Here is a 22,849-nt window from a genome sequence, read left to right as displayed (position 1 = left end):
ATCTACATATTCATCCAGACTTCCTTTACAACTCTCCATAATGAAAGACTGTCTTTATTAATATTTAAAGTCAATCTCTCACCCTTATTCTCCTATCTCTTAAAAGAATTCAATCATCAATCATTCCATATTCTTCTGGATTATAAGATTATAAAGAGTGGCTTTGTTCTTGTTCACAAGTGTATTTCAAATGCCTAGAAAATTCTCTGGCCCACAGAGTGCGCTCAAAAATTTTATTTGAATGAAGAGATGTGGGGCTGCTCCTACTCTGATTTCCTTCCCATAGTCCATTTAAATATGCTCAAGTTTACGCTACTGTTAGAAGCGCTCTCCTTCACATTCTCCTCTAGCTACTGCTACTTCTCCTTGCCATAACAGCCAAGTCTCCTGAATTTTTTAATTTAACAAATATTTGCTGAGGATCACAATGATGCCATTACAGTTGTAGGTGCTAGACATACAGCAATGAATTGGACCTAAGAACAAAACATCTGAAAATTCCTTCTGCCACAGTGCTTTGTTTCTAGTGGAAAAACAAAAACAATAAATACACCAAGTAAGAAAATTATATATTAGGAGGGAATAAGTGCTACAGAGAAAAATAAAATAGGGAAGGATGTATGAACTGGGCACCAAGGTAGTGGGGTGGGGATGTATGCAATTTAAAAAGCATATTCAGGGAAGGCCTTCTCAAATGATGTGGACCTGGAGAGGGCCAAGGAGCAAGCCATGTAGATACTTGGAGGAAACTGTTCCAGGAAGAGAGAAGAGCAATGTACATACCTGGAGGTAGGAGAGTGACTAATTGGTGTGTTGAATAGAAAGAAGGCTAATCAGGCTGTTAGGTATACTCTGTCTCTTGTTCTACCCTTTCCATTCAGTCTCAATCTACTTTAATACCTATTCTCATCTCTATTTAGAAGCTGTTCTCACCAAGATAATGAATAACCTTCAATGTAAGTACAACGGACAATTTATGACTGTTTTTCTTGACCTTTCTGGATATGTGACACTTTTTAAAGTTTAATTTTTATTTATTTATATTTTTGAGACAGAGTCTCACCCTGTTGCCCCGGCTGGAGTGCAGTGGCGCCATCTAGGCTCCCCGCAAACTCCACCTCCCAGGTTCACGCCATTCTCCTGCCTCAGCCGCCCGAGTAGCTGGGACTACAGGCACCCGCCACCATGCCCGGCTAATTTTTTTGTATTTTTAGTAGAGATGGGGTTTCACCATGTTAACCAGGATGGTCTCAATCTCCTGACATCGTGATCTGCCTGCCTTGGCCTTCCAAGGTGCTGGGATTACAGATGTGAGCCACTGTGCCCAGCCAATATGTGGCACTTTTAATCACTTTCTCTTTTTTGAAATATTCTCTTACTCCAGCTTTTGTGACACCCTGCTCTGATTTTCTCTTATACTGTTGGTAGGTTCTTAGTTTCCCTTCCTCTGCCCATTCCTTAAAAGTCTAGGAGCTAGTAGTCTTTCCTCAGCCCTTATGTCTTCTGATCCTACACTATGGGTTACAACTTGCTACCTGGGAGGACCAAATGAGTCCACAACAGTGACCCCCACTTCCCTCCAGACACACACACACAAACACACACCTAAAATAGTTTTGGGTCAACCTTTTACATAAAAATTCAGATTCTTGGTTTCTCTTGAAAAACTAGAAGATCTTGACACACTGGGCCAGTGTTATCATGTGGTAACAAATGGCTGGAACTGAGGAGGTGAGATCTTCAGTTTGTTATAATCCTTACAACTTACGCAATGAATATATCTGCACTTAGACCCCACTAATTACAGCCTAATTATACCAATGGCATCACAGGCTCATGAGTTTATAAACTCTGAGATACACAATCACCTTAACAGATCTCTGTATTAGTGGTTTCTATATGCAAAGACTATCAAATCAGCTTCAAGTTCTTATCTTTTATCTGCATTCTAAATAAATAAACCCAAATACCGTGGTATCCGTTTCTGTCTGGACATCCCATAGGCACCTCAAACTCAACAGGCCTGAAATTGAAACAATCTTCTCTCCCCTCATCTCGCAATTTTGGCATCCCTTAGCTCAGGGACCAGCACTACCATCAACTCAACAGCCCTGGTCAGAAACTTGAGAGTCAGCCTGAAATCTTCCTAACCTTTACACCTATGCCTCCACATCTACAAATCCTACTTCTTTCACTTCCTACTTCGTTTGATGCACCTGCCTCTTACTGCCAACTTCCACTATAATTTTACATCTAAGTTTTTCCAGTGGTTATATAACTGGGCTCCCTGTATCTATGCAGCTTTCTCTTACTTCAATTCATTCTCCACTCCTTAGAGTGAGTTTTCTAAAATACTTGTCAGTCACTAGCTTAGAATTTTCATTTATTCATTCAGTATTTATTGAATACTTACTCTAAAAGTCCCTGATTGAAGTGCTGGGAATAAATAGACAACAATGGAAGAAACAAAAGTCCCCACTTTTCAATATTTTAAACTTTTCAGCATGATACACAAGGTCCTTTGTAATCTGACTCAGTTTTATCTCTCCAGCCTTATCTGTCACGAACTAACCATTTGCTGTTCCTCAAATCACAGATTGGCTTCTGCCTATACTGTCCCTTGTTACCCATATCCCATTCCCTGGCTAATTCTACTTTCCCTTAGTTGTGATCTCTGTTGGGAAATGTTCTCTGAATCCCACATGGTAAGGTGAGATATCCTCTGGCACAGCCACTGTACCTTGATTATCTCTCTCCTAACTCGATTCTGAAGCACTTGAAGAATCGTAACTTACTAATAATTGGATAGCTGCACAAAGCACAGTACTTATAGCACAATAGTGGTGATCCATATATTTGTCTTAAATAGATGAACAGATGAAAAAAGGAAAATATATCAACTCTGAAACAATATAGTATGGAGTGAATATCCGGTACTTTTAATTACTTTCTCTTTCTGTTCCTCAGATCACAGATTGGTTTCTGCCTATACTATGCCCTTCACAGTGAATGCATACATCTGGGATTGCATATTGCACTGTGAATACCATACAAATGGTAGAGTAGGTAACAGACCAGACTCTACAGTATGACTGTATCAGAGAATAACCAGGAAATGCAGCTTTGTGTCTACCTTAGCTTTCAGTTAATTAGGTTATCTAACTATGATACTTGGCCACCAAATTAGTATGTTGATACCTGCTGTGATGCTAAAATTTATGATAATTTACAGATTGGCAACAAACTATTGTCAGTTCTGGACCTTAAATATTTTAATCAACTTAATCAACTCGATTAAGGCAACTTAATTGCAAAAAGATGCAATTATACTTAATTTATAATCAAGTCAACAAAGCTAAACAACGAAAAGTCTAAGTTTATTTATACAACTAGTAAAAATAAAGGTTATGTATTCCAACAACAAAAAAAATGAAGAATGATAAAAGTGAGTTATCTCCAGTTTGCAACACCTAATGTATTAAGGCTCTAACGTTGAGTACCACAGTGGTTAACAACAGAAACAGGGAAACCAGAAAGTACAAGGTTATATATGAATTAGTCTTCTTTCTCCTAAAAATCAGATTTGAATCTGATTAAGCTTCCAAATCAGAAATGTCCAATAAAACTTTCTAGAATGTCAGAAATGTTCTGTATCTGTACTATCTATTATAATATGGTAGACACTAACCGCATGTGACTACTGAGCACCTGAAATACGACTAGTACATCTGAGGAACTAAGTTTTAATTTTACGTAACTGAATTTAAATTTAAGTAACTATATGTGGCTACTGGCCACCATACTGGGCAGAGGAGCTCTAGACATAACTACTGACTTCCAGGAAACATAAGGGAAATGGGGAATGTTCAACCAACTACAGAAATTGAATCAATAAAATTGCAACTGAGGGAACCTCTACAGGACAAAAAATTCCAGTTTCTTCAACAAATTCGTATCAGGATGGTGATTACTCTTGAGATGGGGAGGAAAGAAGGCATAATTAGGAGGTGGGATATAGTGGGCTTCTGAAGTGGATAGCAAGGTTCTCTTTCATGGATGATGATGTTATGACGATATTTGTCATAATTCATAAAAACCATTAGTTTTGCTGTTTTCTGTAATTGTTTGTTTCAACAACAAACAGTCTTTCAAAGGTGATTTTAAATGTAAAGAGAATATAACAGTGTTGGAAAACTAGTTCTAGTGTATGTTCTGACATTACCTGCTATGAGATACTCCGCATGAGTTAGTATCTCGTTGGACCTGTCAGCTGAATTCTAAAATGAAGCTGTTACACTTGAAATAGCTTTATAAGGTTTTCTCCTTTTAAGACCCTAAACATACACATGTAATGAAAATTAACCTGCATAATAATACTTTATTATTATTATTTTTAGAGATGGGATCTCATTATGTTGCCCAGGTTGGTCTTGGGCAACTCCTGGGCTCAAGTGATCCTCTCACCTCAGCCTCCCAAAATGCTAGTATTACAGGCGTGAGCCACCATGCCCAGCCATAACTTGCAAAGTAATCCTAAGAAGACCTTAAATACCTTTATCTAACTTAAAATAATGATTTGCAAAAACAGCATGATTTATATATATAAATAGATCTTTTAAAATTGAGATACTAGCCCAGGCGTGGTGGCTCATGCCTGTAATCCCAGCACTTTGGGAGGCCGAGGTGGGCGGAACACGAGGTCACGAGTTTGAGTTTGAGACCAACCTGACCAGCATGGTAAAACCCTGTCTCTACTAAAAATACAAAAATTAGCCGAGCGTGGTGGTGCACGCCTGCAATCTCAGCTACTCAGGAGGCTGAGGCAGGAGAATCGCTTGAACTCAGGAGGCGGAAGCTGCAGTGAGCCGAGATCACGCCACTGCAGTCCAGCCTGGGTGACAGAGCAAGACTCCGTCTCAAATAAAAATAAATTAAAAAAATAAAAATTGGGCCGGGCGCGGTGGCTCAAGCCTGTAATCCCAGCACTTTGGGAGGCCGAGATGGGCGGATCACGAGGTCAGGAGATCGAAACCATCCTGGCTAACCCGGTGAAACCCCGTCTCTACAAAAAAATACAAAAAACTAGCCGGGCGAGGTGGCGGGCGCCTGTAGTCCCAGCTACTCGGGAGGCTGAGGCAGGAGAATGGCGAGAACCCGGGAGGCGGAGCTTGCAGTGAGCTGAGATCTGGCCACTGCACTCCAGCCTGGGCGACAGAGCGAGACTCCGTCTCAAAAAAAAAAAAAAATAAAAATAAAAAATAAAAATAAAAATTGAGATACCCCTGAAAACAACTGTCAAACAACTTTTTGTCAGTTTAATGAATCTCTGCAATTGCTACAGTGTTGATTTATAGCATTGTTTTTTCACCATAAAGGCAAATTTAGCCTAATCTGATTTGTTCTGAATTAGCCCAATAAATTGTGTTCTATACCGTTCCCACCAGAATAATGGCACATCTATTCACTATTTTAAAACTTAAGAATGCCTGTTGCAGTACTAATTCTTGTTCTAAAGCAAAATGGACATACTTTTCATTTTGTAGTTCCTGTATTTTCTTTAAATTTTCTCTGTTTTTTTCTTCAATTTCTTCTTTAAGTTCCTTTACCTGGGTTTTATAAAGTGTCTGCAAAACAAGTGACAAGAAGAAGTAAGTGTTTATGCTGGGTTAACAACAACTTGGCAGTTTCTTATAAATTTAAAAAATTAACATATGATCCAACAATTCCTCTCAAGTATTTACCCATGACAAATGCAAATATATATCAACACCTAGTCTTATACATGAATTTTCCCTATGGTTTTATTTATAATAACTCCAAAGTGGAAATGAACCAGATATCCATCAATACGTGGGTTAAAAAAAAAAAATGGTTAATTCATATTACTTAGCAATAAAAAGGAATTAACTACTGATACATGTAAAACTAAGAAATCTAAAAAATATGCTGAGTGAAAGAAACCACGTATCAAAAAGCATATACTGTGTGACTCCATGTATATGAAATTCTAGAACAGGTGAAAATAATCAATAATGACAGAAAACAATCAGTCATTGTCTTGTGTATAGAGGTGGTTGGGAAAAATGTAGAGTGAAGGGCCACAAGGGAACTTTTTGCGGTGAAAAAAATATTCCATATATTGATTGTGGTTGTGGTCACACAGTTGTATATGTTTGTCAAAACTTACTAACCAGTACACTTAAAATGGGTATATTATATAGAAATTATAGCTTAATGGTCAGTGTGGTGGCTCACGCCTGTAATCCCACCACTTTGGGAGGCCGAGGCGGGCAGATCACGAGGTCAGGAGATGGAGACCATCCTGGCTAACACAGTGAAACCCCGTTTCTACTAAAAATACAAAAAATTAGCTGGGCGTGGTGGCATGCTCCTATAATCACAGCTCTTCGGGAGACTTGAACCCGGGAGCGGGAGGTTGCAGTGAGCCAAGATTGTGCCACTGCTCTCTAGCCTGGGTGACAGAGTGAGACTCCATCTCAAAAAAAAAAAAAAGAAACTATAGCTTAACAAAGTGTATTATAGATTTGGGAAGACATTATAAAGAAATTTAACACACACTACTAATTTAAATGTTAGATCAATTCTTGACTAATGTTAGAAAAAAATCACTTCTGTTTTGGTGGGTGGGATGTACTGGGCAGTTGAGAGAGAGGTAAAAGATATCCACAAAAGGGCTGGGCGCAGTGGCTCACGCCTGTAATCCCAGCACTTTGGGAGGCCGAGGTGGGCGGATCACGGGGTCAGGAGATCGAGATCATCCTGGCTAACACGGTGAAACCTCGTGTCTACTAAAACTACAAAAATTAGCAGGTGTGGTGGCGGGCACCTGTAGTCCCAGCTACTCGGGAGGCTGAGGCAGGAGAATGGCGTGAAACCAGGAGGCAGAGCTTGCAGTGAGCTGAGATTGCGCCACTGCACTCTAGCCTGGGTGAGAGGGCAAGACTCCATCTCAAAAAAAAAAAAAAAAAAAAAGAAATGTCCACAAATAAGATTTATCAAGTATTCTGCTAACATATCTATAATATATGCTTATTTCAGAACAATGGTTCTTACAAAATTCACTGAGCTTTTGGCAACTCCAGTGAAAAATATTTAACACACGAGACTCATTTTGTGTTAGTTGCTGAAGTTACAGAGTGAACTTCCAGTTCTGATATCTATTTCTTTTTAACTACTCTCTTCATTTTAAAAGAAAAAGAGAAGGGAAAAAAATAGCAAGGGCCAGCAAACAGCTGTGGAGAACTACTTTAACACTTACTTATTACATTAAGAAACAGCACTTTTCTAGGCAAAAAAATACATAAATGTCTATGAGAATGCAAATGAAAGAAAAATAAGGGCTTACTCCAGGTTAAGTATTTAGAATTTCTAAAATTAAGTAATCTATTTGGCCTTTGGGACTTAGATTCTTATCTCTCTGACTTCAAATACTGAAATTCAAGTAAGTAAATCAATGAAGGGATAAAAAGAAAAATAATCTGATTTGAAAACCCAGAATAAAAACAAATCTTAAAATTTGGTTCATAACAGCTTATTGAATGAATGCTGTTTAATCCAACGCCTACAAGCAATGCAATAAATCAGAACTGAGACAGCATCAGGTTTTGTGCTATTTTCTAGAAGCAAAATGAAGAATCCACAGGAACCACCGCAAGTCATTTGACATCCATCCAAACATCTGGAGGCACTGGATGATTGCTCTGTGGAAGCATATGGCAAGAAAGTGTATGGGATGCTACAGATCACTTTGCAGAAGTTAGCAGTAGATACTTTGAATAATTACATTTAGCAAATACCCAGGGCAAGAGTTTTCAATAATATTTAAAAGTTTTTCATTTTGTTTATGAGACAGAGTCTTGCTGTCGCCCAGGCTGGAGCACAGATGACCTCGGCTCACTATAATGTCCAACTACCAGGCTCAAGTGATTCTTCTGCCTCAGCCTCCTGAGTAGCTGGGACTACAGGTGCCTGCCACCACAACCAGCTAATTTTTGTATTTTTAGTAGAGACAGGGTTTCACCATGTTGGCCAGGCTGGTCTCGAACTCCTGATCTCAAGTGATCCACCCGCCTCAGCCTCCCAAAGTGCTGGGATGACAGGTGTGAGCCACCGCGCCTGGCCTGAAAAGTTTTTATGATTTAAAAACATATACCAATGATAGCCTAATATGCCAAGAAACAAATGGACAAACAAAAAGAAGAAAATCACAATGTTTATTAGAAGATGAAGAGTCATTTGAAAAATAATTTTAAAAAGAAAAAGTTCACATAAAAGAATCTAATACCTTGTTGTAAGTCAGGTTTTGAAACAGTGCATATGTTAAAAATGATTCTCACTTACCGAGAAATATTGTTCAGCTTCCAGCTGATCTTGTAGCTCCCGCATCTGTCCTTCATTCCCTCTATACTGTCTTCAGATGAAAAGAAAAACAAGTGAACAAACGCTCCTACTTATACTAGACTTTATTTATTCTTAGTTTGTTAAAGTTGCTAATATAAAAAAGGTTTACTAAAACAATCTTTATTTTTAAAAAACATACTTCATTATTATTTTACTAATTAACTTGGTCAGGCCACACTGGTTCTATCTTGCTCCTTATAAAATGATGCTATACAAAAGTAGTAAGAACCCTTTTCTACTGATGATCACTTTTTGGAGAATATTAATTGTGGATCTATCCAAAATGAAAAAATAAAATTGATACCATATTTTTGCTAAATTTTTACAGAGAAAAGCAGTAATAGGGAAGAAAATGTCTTGTACAGTAAGTAAAAAAAAGGGGGACATGAAAAATTTAGTAATAGTTCAGTGCTATATATCATAGTACTATATTTAATAAGTAATAATTCAGTACTACATACTAGACATTATGGCCAATTAAGCACAAAAAAGGGGCTGTGGAAATGAATCATCATCAGGTAAGAAGGGAAAGCAAGAACAACAAACTGACAAAGAAGGAGGAACACAGACAGACAACTGCATGTATATAATATATACATAAACACAACTCACAAAGGAGCAGGGTCCAAAAGATGGAAACACAACATAACCCGAAGACACAGATTTTCAATAATTATTTACTGTCTACTACGAAAGTCTAGCAGCTAGGCTTGAAAATCTAGCTGCTAGACTTTCTTTTTTTTTTTTTTTTTTTGAGGTGGAGTGTAGCTCTGTCGCCCAGGCTGGAGTGCAGTGGCCGGATCTCAGCTCACTGCAAGCTCTGCCTCCCGGGTTCACGCCATTCTCCGGCCTCAGCCTCCCAAGTAGCTGGGACTACAGGCGCCCGCCACCTCGCCGGGCTAGTTTTTTGTATCTTTTAGCAGAGACGGGGTTTCACCGTGTTAACCAGGATGGTCTCGATCTCTTGGCCTCGTGATCCACCCGTCTCGGCCTCCCAAAGTGCTGGGATTACAGGCTTGAGCCACCGCGCCCAGCCGCTGCTAGACTTTCATATTAGACAGTAATAGCTTTGTATTCTCAGTATCTAAAAAGGCATGTGGTTGACAGAAAGTCCACACCAATCTCCATTGAATGCTGAGAGAGAGTATTTTTGGAGAAAAAAAAATATAAAACACATTTTTGTGAAAATGGTGGCCCTAGAAGGAAGAGAATTTCACCAATATAAATCCAATTTTATGAAAACTGAAAATTTAATCCAAGAATCACCTCTGTAAATGAAGCTAGCAAGTGATGATATAATAAAATAAATTTGGAGGAAATAAAAACACAGGACTTGGCATAAGATATATCCACTTTTGATATTAAACTTGTGATGCATATTCTTAGGCAAATTGTGAAAGCAATCCTGACATCTTGCTTGTTCTCCATTTCAAGTAAGCAGGCATATCACATCCCAAGAGTAAAAGAAAAAGAAAAAAGACATTTTTGCATTTTGAGATGAACCAAAGACACAAAACAAAACAAAACAGTGTGTCATGTCTAATTCTAGCCTCTGAACATCTCCTACAAGGCACTGTGATTTTTGTAATTCTAACCTGAAGAAATGTGATGACTTTTGTGGACATGAAAATCAGATGAGAAAACTGTGGTCTTTCCAAAGCCTGAACTCCCTTGAAAACCTTTGCAAGTAAATTCTTTTACTTCTAAATACTTTTTCGCAGTCTTTCACAAACTCTAAGTACATAATCTGTACATACGTAAAATATCAAACACACAAGTCAATGATGAGCACAAAAAAGAAAGAAATCACAATGTTATTTTAAAGACTTACTTCGTAAGCTGAGCTAACTCAAATTCTAATAATCTCTTTGCTTCCAATAAAGTATTTATTTCCTGTTTCATCTGCTTTTCTAAACCTTTTAAATTGTCTGCCTCAAATGCTTGAGTCTTCAGTTCATTTTGTAACAACAGCCGCTTATTTGATTCCTGCTCCAGTTGCAGGGTTAGATTCTTAACCTATGAATGAGAAAAATAATTGGGATCTTAAATCTCTTAAATAATTTATTAGACATTATTTGAAAGAATACTAACCAAATCAAGTACATTATAATTCATGGTACTAGTAGAAAATATTAGTATTTTAAAGAGTCTTCATTGTTCCACGTGTTTATTATTGTAGATTTACTATTAAGTCAAATTAATTCTCAAATTTCAGACATGAGATGTTGTGGAGGGAAAAAAATTCTGGTTCCTTTCAGACCCAATCATCATGAAAATGTTGGAGTACAAGGTGATTATAAAACTCATTTCTGGGCCAGGCACAGTGGTTCACGTCTGTCATCCCAGCACTTTGGGAGGCTGAGGCAGGTGGAGTGCTTGAACCCAGAGTTTGAGACCAGCCTGGTCAACATGGTAAAACCCTCGCTCTACAAAAAAAATACAAAATTGGCCAGGCATGGTGGTACACTCCTGTAGTCCCAGCTACGTGAGAGGATCACCTGAGCCTGGGAGGCAGAGGCTGCAGTGAACCAAGATCATGCCATTGCACTCCAGCCTGAGTGACAGTGAGACTCCGTCTCAAAAAAAAAAAAAAAAAAAAAAAAAAAAAAAAAAAAAGCCATTTCTGGGGGAATATTTGAATGGAATACTTAAATTTACCTGTTTATGTGCTCTACTCTACAATCCTTCAAAGCTTAACAAAACAAACTGAACGTATGTTTCATTCAACTCAACAAATATTTTTGAAGTGTTTATTAGGTGTTCGGACCAATGAATTCAAAATTCCTACAGTGGTTTACAATGGCCTTCATGATCTGTTCTAACTCTATTCCTATCATTGGCCATTCTCTACAATCCAGTCATATTCTTCAGATCCTCAAATGCAACAAATTCTCCCTCACCTCACAGTTTTTGTACACACTACTCCTTCTGTTTTATCCTCCTTCATTTATTCATTCTTCAGCTCTCAAATGTCATACTCTTAGCAAGGCCTTCTGTAACTCCCAAATGGGATTAGTAATACACCCCTATAGCATTCGGTACTTTCTTTTTAATTATTTGCAATGCTTGTAGTTACTATTTTTTTTTTTGAGACTGAGTCTCACTCTGTATGTAGCCCAGGCTGGAGTGCAGTGGTGTGATCTTGGCTCACTGCAAGCTCCGCCTCCCGGGTTCACGCCATTCTCCTTCCTCAGCCGCCCGAGTAGCTGGGACTACAGGTGCCTGCCACCATGCCCGGCTAATTTTTTGTAATTTTAGTGGAGACGGGGTTTCACCATGTTATCCAGGATGGTCTCGATCTCCTGACCTCGTGATCCACCCACCTCGGCCTTCCAAAGTGCTGGAATTACAGGCGTGAGCCACCGCGCCTGGCCAGTAGTTACTATTTTAATATCTGTTTTTCCCTCCTGGCTGTAACTTCCAACAAAGTCAGGACCATACCTGTATCTTATTCACTCCCAGCACAGAGCCAAATAGTAGGTAGTCAAAAATTATGTTTTTTAAATGACTGAATATTATCTTTCAAATTTTGTATATTCCTCCTGCATGCTAACTTTAATAGGTATCTCTAGTTTCTCTTCTTTCTAATCCATTCTATATACCACTACCAGATTGATTTTTCTAGAAGTGCTTTCACCGACAGCTCCCATGCAAGTTTTATTTTTTAGACATAGGGTCTCACTCTCGGCTCACTGCAGCCTCAATCTCCTGAGGTGCAAGCAATCCTCCCACCTCAGCCTCCTGAGTAGCTGGAACTATCGGCATACGCCACCACACATAGCTGATTTTGGTATTTGAGATGGGGTTTCACCATGTTGCCTAGGCTGGTTTCAAACTCCTGGGCTCAAGCAATCTGCCGATCTGCCCACCTCAGCCTCCCAAAGTGCTGGGACTACAGGTACAAGCCAATGTGTCTGGCCACGCATGCAAGTTTTAAAGAGTATCGATACTTTGGCCTCCAAATTTCTCCCATGACCACTCAACATGTCTTCTTCTTTTCTTCAAAAAGTTAAAAGTTCTATCAAGTTCCTTTTTATGTTTTACTTACCCATCTTCTTATCCACCTGGTACTCACTTTATTATCCATATCTTTACTGATAATATTCCCTCTAGCAAATAAAACTCTGACTCTAAAACTATTACCTTTTGAAGTCTTACTCAACCTTTAAAATCTAGGTAACATGTTACATCTTCTTGAGAAGGCTTTCCTACTTTCGGTCTTAGAAATAATTTCTAAAGTACATATAGTAACCACCAGGACATGTTGTCATTTTATCTTTTTATTAACTGCTTTATAAAATGTATACCCCATGCTATCAATCTAAGCCAGGAAAGACTACAGTTAAACACTTTTATTGAAATCTAAGAGCAATGCTTTCTTTGGGGATATAAGATGTATTATAATAAAGACTTTTTTTTTCCTTTAAAGCAGATGGTCAGTTTTTTCAGGGAAGGAACTATGACATTTCAATACAGTTGTACTGTCATAGTGGAAAATGGCATATATTACACAGAGTGAATGTTCAATAACTATTTGAAGAGGAAAATTCTAGGTGCTGGGGTAACCATATAGCAGTGAACATAGACCCATGTCAATCATTTCATTCAAATCTCCTTCATGGTATTTAAATTATAGATAACTCTTCAGTCATAACTTAAATAATCGTTTCTCTTTTAATAGATGAACAAAGTCAGTACTATTTTTCTTACTTCATCCTCCATCCTTTCTTTATTTCCAGTCAAATGTTCTAGTTTCTGCTGAGATTGCTTTAGATCAACGTCTAGCATGGAACACTGTTTCTCAATCTGAACAACCCGATTTTCAGCCTTCTCTCGAGCTTCTCTTTCTTCTTTCAGCTTTTTTTCCATCTCTGGGAAAGCAAAAAGTTACAAACATTTAAAGAAAGAGTACTTTAATACATTTCACTTTATATGGGCTGTAATTTGGTTTCAAACATCTCTATTGTTTTTATCCTGGGACTTGAATAGAGCTATTAATTATAGAAATTCTCATGTTATATAAACTATATAGTAGAAATCTCTAAAGAAAAGGAGTTACAAAATATAATACAGCAATAAAATCTTCTAAACCCAGCTCTTGCCCAATGATGAGAGATTAATCAGTACCACTTTCAGACTAGAAGGTGAAGAGTATAGCTAGAAAGAAAGTGAATCAACAAAGAAGAACAATGAAGGTACATCAAGTAAAAGCAGAAAAATAAGTTTGTGGTTATTAATTTATACCCTGCATTGTTCCAGAAAAGGTTCAGGAGGCTTAAGGCTATGGTAGGAACTCCAATTTATACAATTCAGATGAATAAGATTCCACAGCAGTATAATACCTCTTTTAATTATTACTGGAATATATTAGTCTACACTGAGGCTCCTTTTTTGAAATATAACTAAGCTTCTGAGAGGTTAACTTTTCCATGTTCATACAACTAGTAAGTTGCCCCATCAGGATTCTAGTTTATTTGAAGTCTGCTTTCCCACTCTCGAAGACCACCCTCTAGGTGACAAAATATAAACTATTAAATAAATATAAATAAACTATTACTTATCTTTCCCCCCAAACCTACAACTTAGCTGCACCACTAAATTGTCACCTCTTAAGACCCTTCTGTTTAATCAAACACAAATCCATCCACTATGTTCTTCTGACTCTTGATATCTCTCTCCTGAGCGCCAGACTTAGATACCAATTGACTATTTAACATCTCCACCTAGATATCGACTAATCTTATTAAAGTTAACATATCCACAATAGATGCCTTTACTTCTGGCCTATCCCCAAACCACTCCAACCCCAGTTAGTCTCAGTCTTTTGTGTTTTTTTTTTTTTTTGCGACGGTGTCTCGCTGTGTCGCCCAGGACAAAGTACACTGGTGCAATCTCAGCTCACTGCAACTTCCGCCACCTGGGTTCTAGCAATTCTCTTGCCTCAGCCTCCTGAGTAGCTGAGATTACAGGTGCGCATCACTACACACAGCTAATTTTTGTATTTTTTAGTAGGGACGGGGTTTCACCATGTTGCCCAGGCTGGTCTCGAACTCCTGACCTCAAATGATCTGCCTGCCTCGGCCTCCCAAAGTGCTAGGATTACAGGTGTGAGTCCCCGCACCTGGCCTCTTTCTATCCAATTCATCACCAACTCTTGTCCTCTATACCTCAACTTCTTTGCCTCTCTACTACTACCAGTGTTTACAGCCTTCAGCCTTCTAACTGATCTCCCTTTTTATCACTGTTCTCACTCTTGAAAGCATTCCCCACAAAGCAGCAGAAATGATCTTTTAAAAATATAAATTACACATCCCAGAAGCTTAAAATGCGCTAGTGCCTTCATACAAATCTTAGAATAAGAATACTGAACTTACTATCACTTCTGCCTGGAATGTATTTTCTCCAGCTCCTTTAACAGGTGGTTCATTTTGACTTTCAGTTCTTACCTCAAATATTAAGAGCTCAGAGAGCCTTTCCTCAGAACCCCCATCTAGGGCAGTGCCAAGTCAAAACAATGATATTAATGTATATTTTCTTCCCATTAATAATTACAAGCTGTACATATTTTCATTTATGCATTTTTTTTTTTTTTTTGGTCTATCTTCACCATCTGAATGTAATCTCCGGGCCTCCTGTCAGTTTTAGTCTCTGCGATATTCCCAGCTATGCCTTGTCTGTAGTAGGCAGTCAGTAATTAAGTGAAAGAAATAAAAGTAGCTCAATGTGGCTGAAGCACAGGGTACACACAACAAAGTGTAGAGCAGGAAGATTGCAAAGACAGACAGGTGTCAACTTAAAGATTCGGTATATCCAAGGAGTTTGAAAGGTACCCTGCAAACAATGAAAAGCCACTAAAGGATTTTAAGGATAACAAAATATGATTTGACCAAAAAAGAAAATTATTCTAACCTAAGTGAGAATGACTGATGAATAGAACAACTCTTGGCAAAATGAGGATGTGATGTTCAGTAACCAAGATAATAGCTACTGAAAACTTTCTATGCACAGGCACTTTACATGCATTTTTCATCTAACTTAATATAGTTACAGAGCAACACTGATCTGTCTGATTCCAAAGCCTTGGCTCATCTCATAAAGACCCTATGGCCATTAACTAGGTTAGTGAGAATAAAGAATAAGAGCAGGTTTGATGGATAAGATTATGAGCTTTCTTTTGAGGAAAAATAATTTAAGATGCCAACACATCCAGACTGTAGTAGGTTAAGAATAAGTAGAAGGTGCAGAAAGACTTGTTAGAAGTTTGGATATTAAAATTTTTTTTTCTATAAAGAATCTGACACCATTGAATTTGACTATTTTGTTATTTTATCTGAAACGAAACAGTAGTAATTAGTAAGGATCACAGATTGCTGCATGGATTTGTGTATTTGTTTTTAAGATGGGAGACTTGTTCATGTTTACAGTAAGAAAGAAGATAATGGAGGTAAAAAGGTCGAGGATATAGAAAAGAAAAAGAGATAAGAAGTTAAGATAAGAGGAGATTACCCTCCTTTAACATAATAGTGAAGATAATGAAGACAGGTAAAGAAGTAGGATAGATTGACAAGAAAACTAAATTTTGAGGAGTTCACACCTATGCTTTCATTATTTGTGAAATAAGAATAGAGTTCACCTAAAATTGAAGTCATAAAGAAACAGCACAGGAAACTTGAGAAGATAAATAAAAGTCTGGGAGAAGAAATATATGAGCGATATGTTTAAAGAAATTGACAGCCAGGCATGGTGGCTCATGCCTGTAATCCCAGCACACTGGGAGGCCAAGGCGGAAGGATCCCTTGAGCCCAGGAGCTCAAGACCAGCCTGGACAACATAGTGAGACTCTTTCTCTACCAAAAATAAATAATTTTTTAAATTAAAAAAAATTGACAACTCAGGTTGCAGATAATGCATTGGACTAACAACTCAACTGCTTGAAGAAAGTGGCTGGCTGGTCTGAACTAGGATTGTGTTTGGAGGCATAACACAGTGGAAGTACAAAGAAATGAGAATATTGAGGGTACAAAGCAAGATAGCATATGAATTAACAGACAATGAGGTCCAGAATGGATCATAAAGAAAATCAAGGAAAGGGCTACTAAAAAACAGAGAAAAGACAGATTCTACTAACTTTTATAGGAAACAGTAGTAAACTGAGGGAACAAGGAGGTGAAATTGTGATCTTAAAAAATGGAAAGCATTGCCAGGCATGGTGCCTCATGCCTATAATCCCAGCACTTTGGTAGGCCAAAGCATGTGGATCACCTGAGGTCAGGAGTTCAAGACCAGCCTAGCCAACATGGTGAAACTCATCTCTACTAAAAATACAAAAATTAGCCAGGCATGGTGTCTGGTGCCTGTAATCCTAGCTACTTAGGAGGCTGAGGCAGGAGAATTAGGAGAATTGCTTGAACCTGGAGGCGGAGATTGCATTGAGCCAAGACTGTACCATTGCACTCCAGCATGGGAGACAAGAGCAAAACTTTGTCTCAAAAAAACAAATAACAAAAAAGGAAAGTATCAAAAGGAAGGCACCCTCTTCTTGATTATAACTTATAATTTCTTTCTTTCTTTGAGACATAGTCTCACTCTGTTGCCCAGGCTGGAGAACAGTGACCCCATCTCGGCTCAATGCAACCTCCGCTTCCTGGGTTCAAGCGATTCTCCTACCTCAGCCTCCCCAGTAGCTGGGATTACAGGTGTGCGATGCCATACCTGGCTAATTTTTTTTATTTTTAGTAGAGACGGAGTTTCACCATGATGGCCAGGCTGGTCTCAAACTCCTGGCCTCAAGTGATTCACTGGCTTCAGCCTCCCAAAGTGATGGGATTACAGGTGTGAACCACTGTGCCAGGCCTGTAATTCATATTATAATTTCTACAAGTTATACAGTATAAAATTTTGATCAAAATCAAATTTTCTGTAGTCACTATTTGAAGCCAATTTTGTAAAAATAATAAAACTGACACTTACCACACATTGCCACAGACTTTGCCTCTTCAATAGATTGATGTTTGTCAGTTAAACGAGCTTTGGTTACTTTGTGTTCATTTACCTCTTGTTCTAACCGTTGTTGTAATGACTTAAGTTTGTAGTTTAAATCTATCTCTAAATTATTCTTTTCCTGTAAAATGGGAGTAGGAGTCATGCAATAAACTGTGCAGAAGGCATGCATGTTAGTAAATCTTACATTTAATATTCTGGAAGAGATAAGATGCCTTATTTTAAAAATCACAATAAACAAATATAATTAAAAGCAAAAGATAACCTTTTCTTTACCCCCTCCCTTCCCATTTGAATCATTAACCATGGCGGAGGGCAGAACAAAGCTGTGCTGGTGGTTATGTTCAGGACAGTTCATTGCTAAGATGAGAAATGAATAAGTCAAAATTTCAGTTTATTTAAAAATTTTTGATACCATCTTTTTTTTTTCTTTTCTTTTTTTTTTTTTTAAAGAGATGAGGTCTCACTCTGTCACCCAGGCTGGAGTGCGGTGGCACCTTCTTAGCTCACTGCAGCCTTGAACTCCTGGGCTCAAGCTATCCTCCAGCCTTAGCCTCCAGAGTGGCTAGTATTACAGGCATGTGCCACCACACCTGGCTAATTTTTAAGCATTTTTTTTTTATAGAGATGGGGTCTTGCTCCATTGCCCAGGCTATTCTCAAACTCCTAGGCTCAAGCAATTCTCCTGTGTCAGCCTCCCAAAGTGTCAGGTCTACAGGCATGAGCCACCTTGCCTGGCCTGGTACCACTTAAAAAATATATACTAACTGATCTTTATCTACATTTGCATCTATATCCACATTTACTTTGCTTTCACAAAAACAAAATAAACAAACCAAACCACAAAGCATCCTGTGGCAAGTCACTGACATAGAAAGGAAAAATGAGTCAAAATATATTCCATTTCTGTTTGGGTACCCTTTTCTACTCTTCCTTCTTTTATCCTAAGTCCATATTTACACCAGCTTGGCCATCAAAAACTATTCTAATTGTGACAAAACATGTCCAAAGGACAAGATAAGTAAGTCGTGGCTTTTCTGATAATTTGCCTAAGGTTCTAATGAACCTCCAACATTACAGAGAGGCTTTGAAAAAGTGACAGCTGTATCTCTACATCATCTACCTAACTCTTAGCAAGGTATATAACAGAGAATAACCAATGACATTTTTATTGTTAAGAAAATTCTAAATGCAAAGGCCAATCACTTTATGCTCTTTTCTATTTTGCTAACCATAACAAAACAGAACAGGTACTCATCATCTACCATGTACTGATCTGTTGTTTTCCTTCTTCATAGGCCCTCACAGCACATTCATCTTACTCATGTACAAAGAAAATAGGCAAACATCCTTCATAAAAAGGTATTTCCAAACCAAAGCAATCTGTGATGATCTGTTAACATGAAACATCTAATGCTCTCTAGGGTAAAAACAAACAAAAATAACACAACAAAACCCTAAATAAGACATACATACATCCCCACATACCAACCAAACATAAACACTTTTAGAAATGTAACTATATAAACATTAAGAATAAATGCTATTTTATAAAACCACCTAGCAGTCTATGATAATCAGTAATTACTATTTTATAATAATTGGTATATGTTAAATCAATTACCTTTTCTGAGTGATTAAGCATGTCTTGAGCCTCTTTTCTTTCTCCTTCCACTTTTTCAAGATTATGTTTGAGATGCTTCACCTCCTCTTGTAAAGATGTAATTCGAGCTATGAAGTGAGAAAAAAGTTCAAGTCTGTAGTCACTGAAAGAAGTCTTTTTGTTCAGTGTGACAATTTAGTTTTTAAAAAATGTGTTGTTTTTTAAAATGTATTAAGTTTCCTGATCCAATAAAATTTATTAAGTGTTTTCACAATAAACACAAGATACAGAATAAAAATATTAATGCTAATTGGATATAATCTAGTACACATTCCTTATTTACAAGTAGCCAGAGATGAAGCCTCAGCTTCAGCTAGAAATCAGATCCAAGTCCTTACCGAGTGCTCCTTCTAACGACATTAAAGGTGAGAGCCTTTAGTCAATTAAGGCAAGTATTAAATGGTACATATGTGCCAGACACTGCAGTGTTTAATAAAATTATTTTTAAACTTAATGGAGCCAAACTCTATTTTCATAGAAAACTAAGTTTTTAAGGAATTCATGTACTCTAACAAAGCTTAGTTTTAACTTACCTGATGTTCATGCCTTGCAATGGTAGTAACTCATGTATTTAGTAATTGTCTACTCATTAAAACATGCTTTAACCTTACAGGTATTTAAGGCATAAGTATTTAATAAACACACAAATTTAAAACATGTGGAATCTAACTTAATATGCTTATATTGTCTAGCTTAAAATAAAAATTGTATTTTCATATTTTGTGATTCAAAGTGGCCTAGGATTTGACAAGGAAAATAGATGAAGAACCTGAAGGGCCAGTAAAAATTCTGTACTACTCAAAGTACAGTCTGACTTACTATACTTGCCCCACTCTCAAATGTACTCTAGTTACTTCCCATATTTCAGGGTTTCTAAAGTAGTTCTTTAATAAACAAATAAATATTAAGTCTTTGGCACCTGATAATGCATATCTGCTAGATTAGTTCTAGATCTAGAGAACAATGAAATAAATAATTTTATTTACACACTCAAGATATTTTCATGTTGGAGTATGTTCATGTAGGAGAAAGAAACACCTGCTGCTTTCTTTCAAATCATTGACCAAAAATACAGAGTATGTGTGTGTCTGTATGGACACAAATAAAGCAAATGTGCCAAGATGTTTAAATGTTGAAGTGCTGTTTAGAAATTATAATTTAAAAAACAAATGATATAATTATCTTTAAAATGGGCCAGGTGTAGTGGTTCATGCCTGTAATCCCAGCACTTTGGGAGGCTGAGGCAGGCAGATTGCCCGAGCTCAGGAGTTTGAGATCAGCTTAGGCAACATGGTGAAACCCTGTCTCAAACACAAAAATCAGCTGGGTGTGGTGACACAAGCCTGTAGTCCCAGTTACTTGGGAGACTGAGGTGGGAGGATCACTTGAGCCCAGGAGTTCTAGGAGAAAATCTGTTCTAAGAATCATTTTTAAAAATTTGTACAAAGACAGTAATTCAAATTAATCTTTGAATTTTTCAGGTAGAAGCAGTTTACTAAGGAGACAAGATAATAAAACTATATGGGTTGAATCCACACAAGATTCCTAACAACCACATGAAAGAGACAAATTAAGTATAGTTTATTTTCCTCCTTTACTCTGTCTGAAAAGAAATGTCAGAAATAAATAGAACTTACCTGTGCAAAACATGAAAACAAAAAATCTTTATATACAGAAAATATAAAAACACAGTGAGAGGAATAAGGGCCCAAATACCAGGTATCATAATCTAAGTTGATTAAAACAATAACATTTCTAAAAGCTAATAGGAGATAATATCTTCATAATCTAGTCAAAGACTTTTTCGATAGGCCACACTAAAAACCGCACTAACAATAAAGCAAAAACTAGATACACTGGAGTACACCAAATACAAGAAATGAAGACCTCCTGCTTATCCAAAAGCAGCACTGAAGAGTGAAAATGGTCCCACCATGCAGTAGGCTGACTATAGTTAACAATAACATACTGCATATTTCAAAGTAGCTAGAAGAAACGATTTTGAATGTTCTCACCACAGAGAAATGACAAATGTTTGAGGAGATGGATATACTAATTATCCTAATTTGATCAGTACACATTGTATACACGTACCAGAACATCCCATAAGTACGTACAATTATTATGTGTCAATTAAAAATAAAATACAGGGAGGCAGAGAAAGGTGGCCAAATAGAAGCCTCCACCAATTGTCCTCCCTGCAGGAACACCAAATTGAACAACCATTTGCACAGAAAAGCACCTTCATAAGAACCAAAAATCAGCTTAGTGATATGTATCAGCTTGGCCACAGTGGGGTACAGCACCAAGCAGGCTCTTGGGGTCCCCAATTCCAGGTTCTGGTTCTTGGACAGCATTTCTGGACCTGCTCTGGGTCAGAGGGGAGCCCACTGCCCTGAAGGGAGAGTCCCAAGCCTGGCAGCATTTACCACAAGCTGACTGAAGAGCCCTGAGGCCTTGAATGAACATCGGCAGTCACCAGGGGGCATCTGCTGCAGGCCTGGAGCAGTGGTGGCCACAGGGAGGGACTCTTCTGCTTGTGGAATAAGGAGGGAAGAATGGGAAGGGCTTTGACTTGTGGCTTAGGTACCAACTAAGCTGCAGTAGAACAGAGCACCAGGTAGATTCCTAAGGTTTCCAACTGTAGACCCTGGCTCCCAGATGGCATCTATGGATCCACTTGGGACAAGGGGGAGCTCACCACCCTGAAGGGAGGGATACAAGCCTGGCTGGCTTCACTAACTGCTGATTATAGAGCCCTAGGGCCTTGAGTGAACCTAGGTAGTAGCCAAGCAGTAGTTACCACAGGTCTTGGGTGAGACCCAGTGCTGTGCTGGTTTCAGGTCTGACCCAGCACAGTGCCAGGGGTGGTGGCTACAAGGGTGATTGTGTAATCCCTCTCCCACCTCTCCCTGGCAGCTCAGCCCAGAGAGACTCCATTTGTTTGGGAGAAAGGGAAGAGAACAAGAGTCTCTGCATTATAATACAGATAATCCTTCCAGATCTTACTCAAGACCACCAATATGGTACCTCTAAGAGTCTGCAAGAGCCACAGTATTACTGGGCTTGGGGTGACTCCTAATACAGATATGGCTACAGTGACCAAAAACTTGGATCACAACACCTAAGTCCCTTCGAATACCTGGAGTCTTCCCAATAAGGACACGTACAAACAAGCCCAGAATGCAATGACTGCAATAAATACCTAACTCTTCAATGCCCAGACACCAACAAACATCCACAAGCATCACGACCATTCAGGAAAACATAACCTCACCAAAGAAACTAAATAATGCCCCACAGACCAATCCTGGAGAGACAAAGATATAAGACCTTTCAGACAGAGAATTTAAAATAGCTGTTTTGAGGAAAATCAAAGAAATTCAAGATAAAACAAAGAAGGAATTCAGAATCCCATCAGATAAATTTAACAAAAAGACTGAAATAAGGACAAAGAATTGGGCAGAAATTCTGGAGTTGAAAAATGCAGCCGACATACTAAAGAATGCATCAGGGTCTCTTACCAGCAGAAATGTTCAAGCAAAAGATAGTATTAGTAAGCTTGAAGACAGGTTATTTGAAAATACAGTTGGAGGAGACAAAAGAGAATTAAAAAGAATGGAACATGCATATAAGATCTAGAAAATAGCCTCAAAAGAGAGTATCTAAGAGTTATTACCCTTAAAGAGCAGGCAGAAGGAGAGATAGGGGTAGAAAGTTTACTCAAAGGGTAATAATACACAACTTCCCAAACCTAGAAAAAGA

General features: G+C 38.1%; 1 protein-coding gene across 2 annotated transcripts in view; it reads right to left on the bottom strand.

Annotated features, from left to right (window-relative positions):
- The window catches only part of ROCK1 (Rho associated coiled-coil containing protein kinase 1), a 154,635-nt gene that overhangs the window by 24,955 nt on the left and 106,831 nt on the right, over positions 1-22,849 (bottom strand). For both annotated transcript variants that reach the window (XM_007974485.3, XM_007974486.3), the window contains exons 17-22: positions 19,046-19,152; positions 17,392-17,542; positions 13,132-13,292; positions 10,253-10,437; positions 8,362-8,431; positions 5,530-5,624 (exon numbers count right to left, since the gene is read on the bottom strand). In XM_007974485.3, coding sequence (XP_007972676.3) covers positions 5,530-5,624; positions 8,362-8,431; positions 10,253-10,437; positions 13,132-13,292; positions 17,392-17,542; positions 19,046-19,152 — 769 coding nt within the window. The remainder of the gene's footprint in view (positions 1-5,529; positions 5,625-8,361; positions 8,432-10,252; positions 10,438-13,131; positions 13,293-17,391; positions 17,543-19,045; positions 19,153-22,849) is intronic.

The sequence above is a fragment of the Chlorocebus sabaeus genome, chromosome 18 (assembly GCF_047675955.1).
Source record: "Chlorocebus sabaeus isolate Y175 chromosome 18, mChlSab1.0.hap1, whole genome shotgun sequence".
Taxonomy (NCBI): domain Eukaryota; kingdom Metazoa; phylum Chordata; class Mammalia; order Primates; family Cercopithecidae; genus Chlorocebus; species Chlorocebus sabaeus.
The sequence above is the reverse complement of the archived record's forward strand: the minus strand, read 5'-3'. Positions and strand labels throughout refer to the sequence as shown.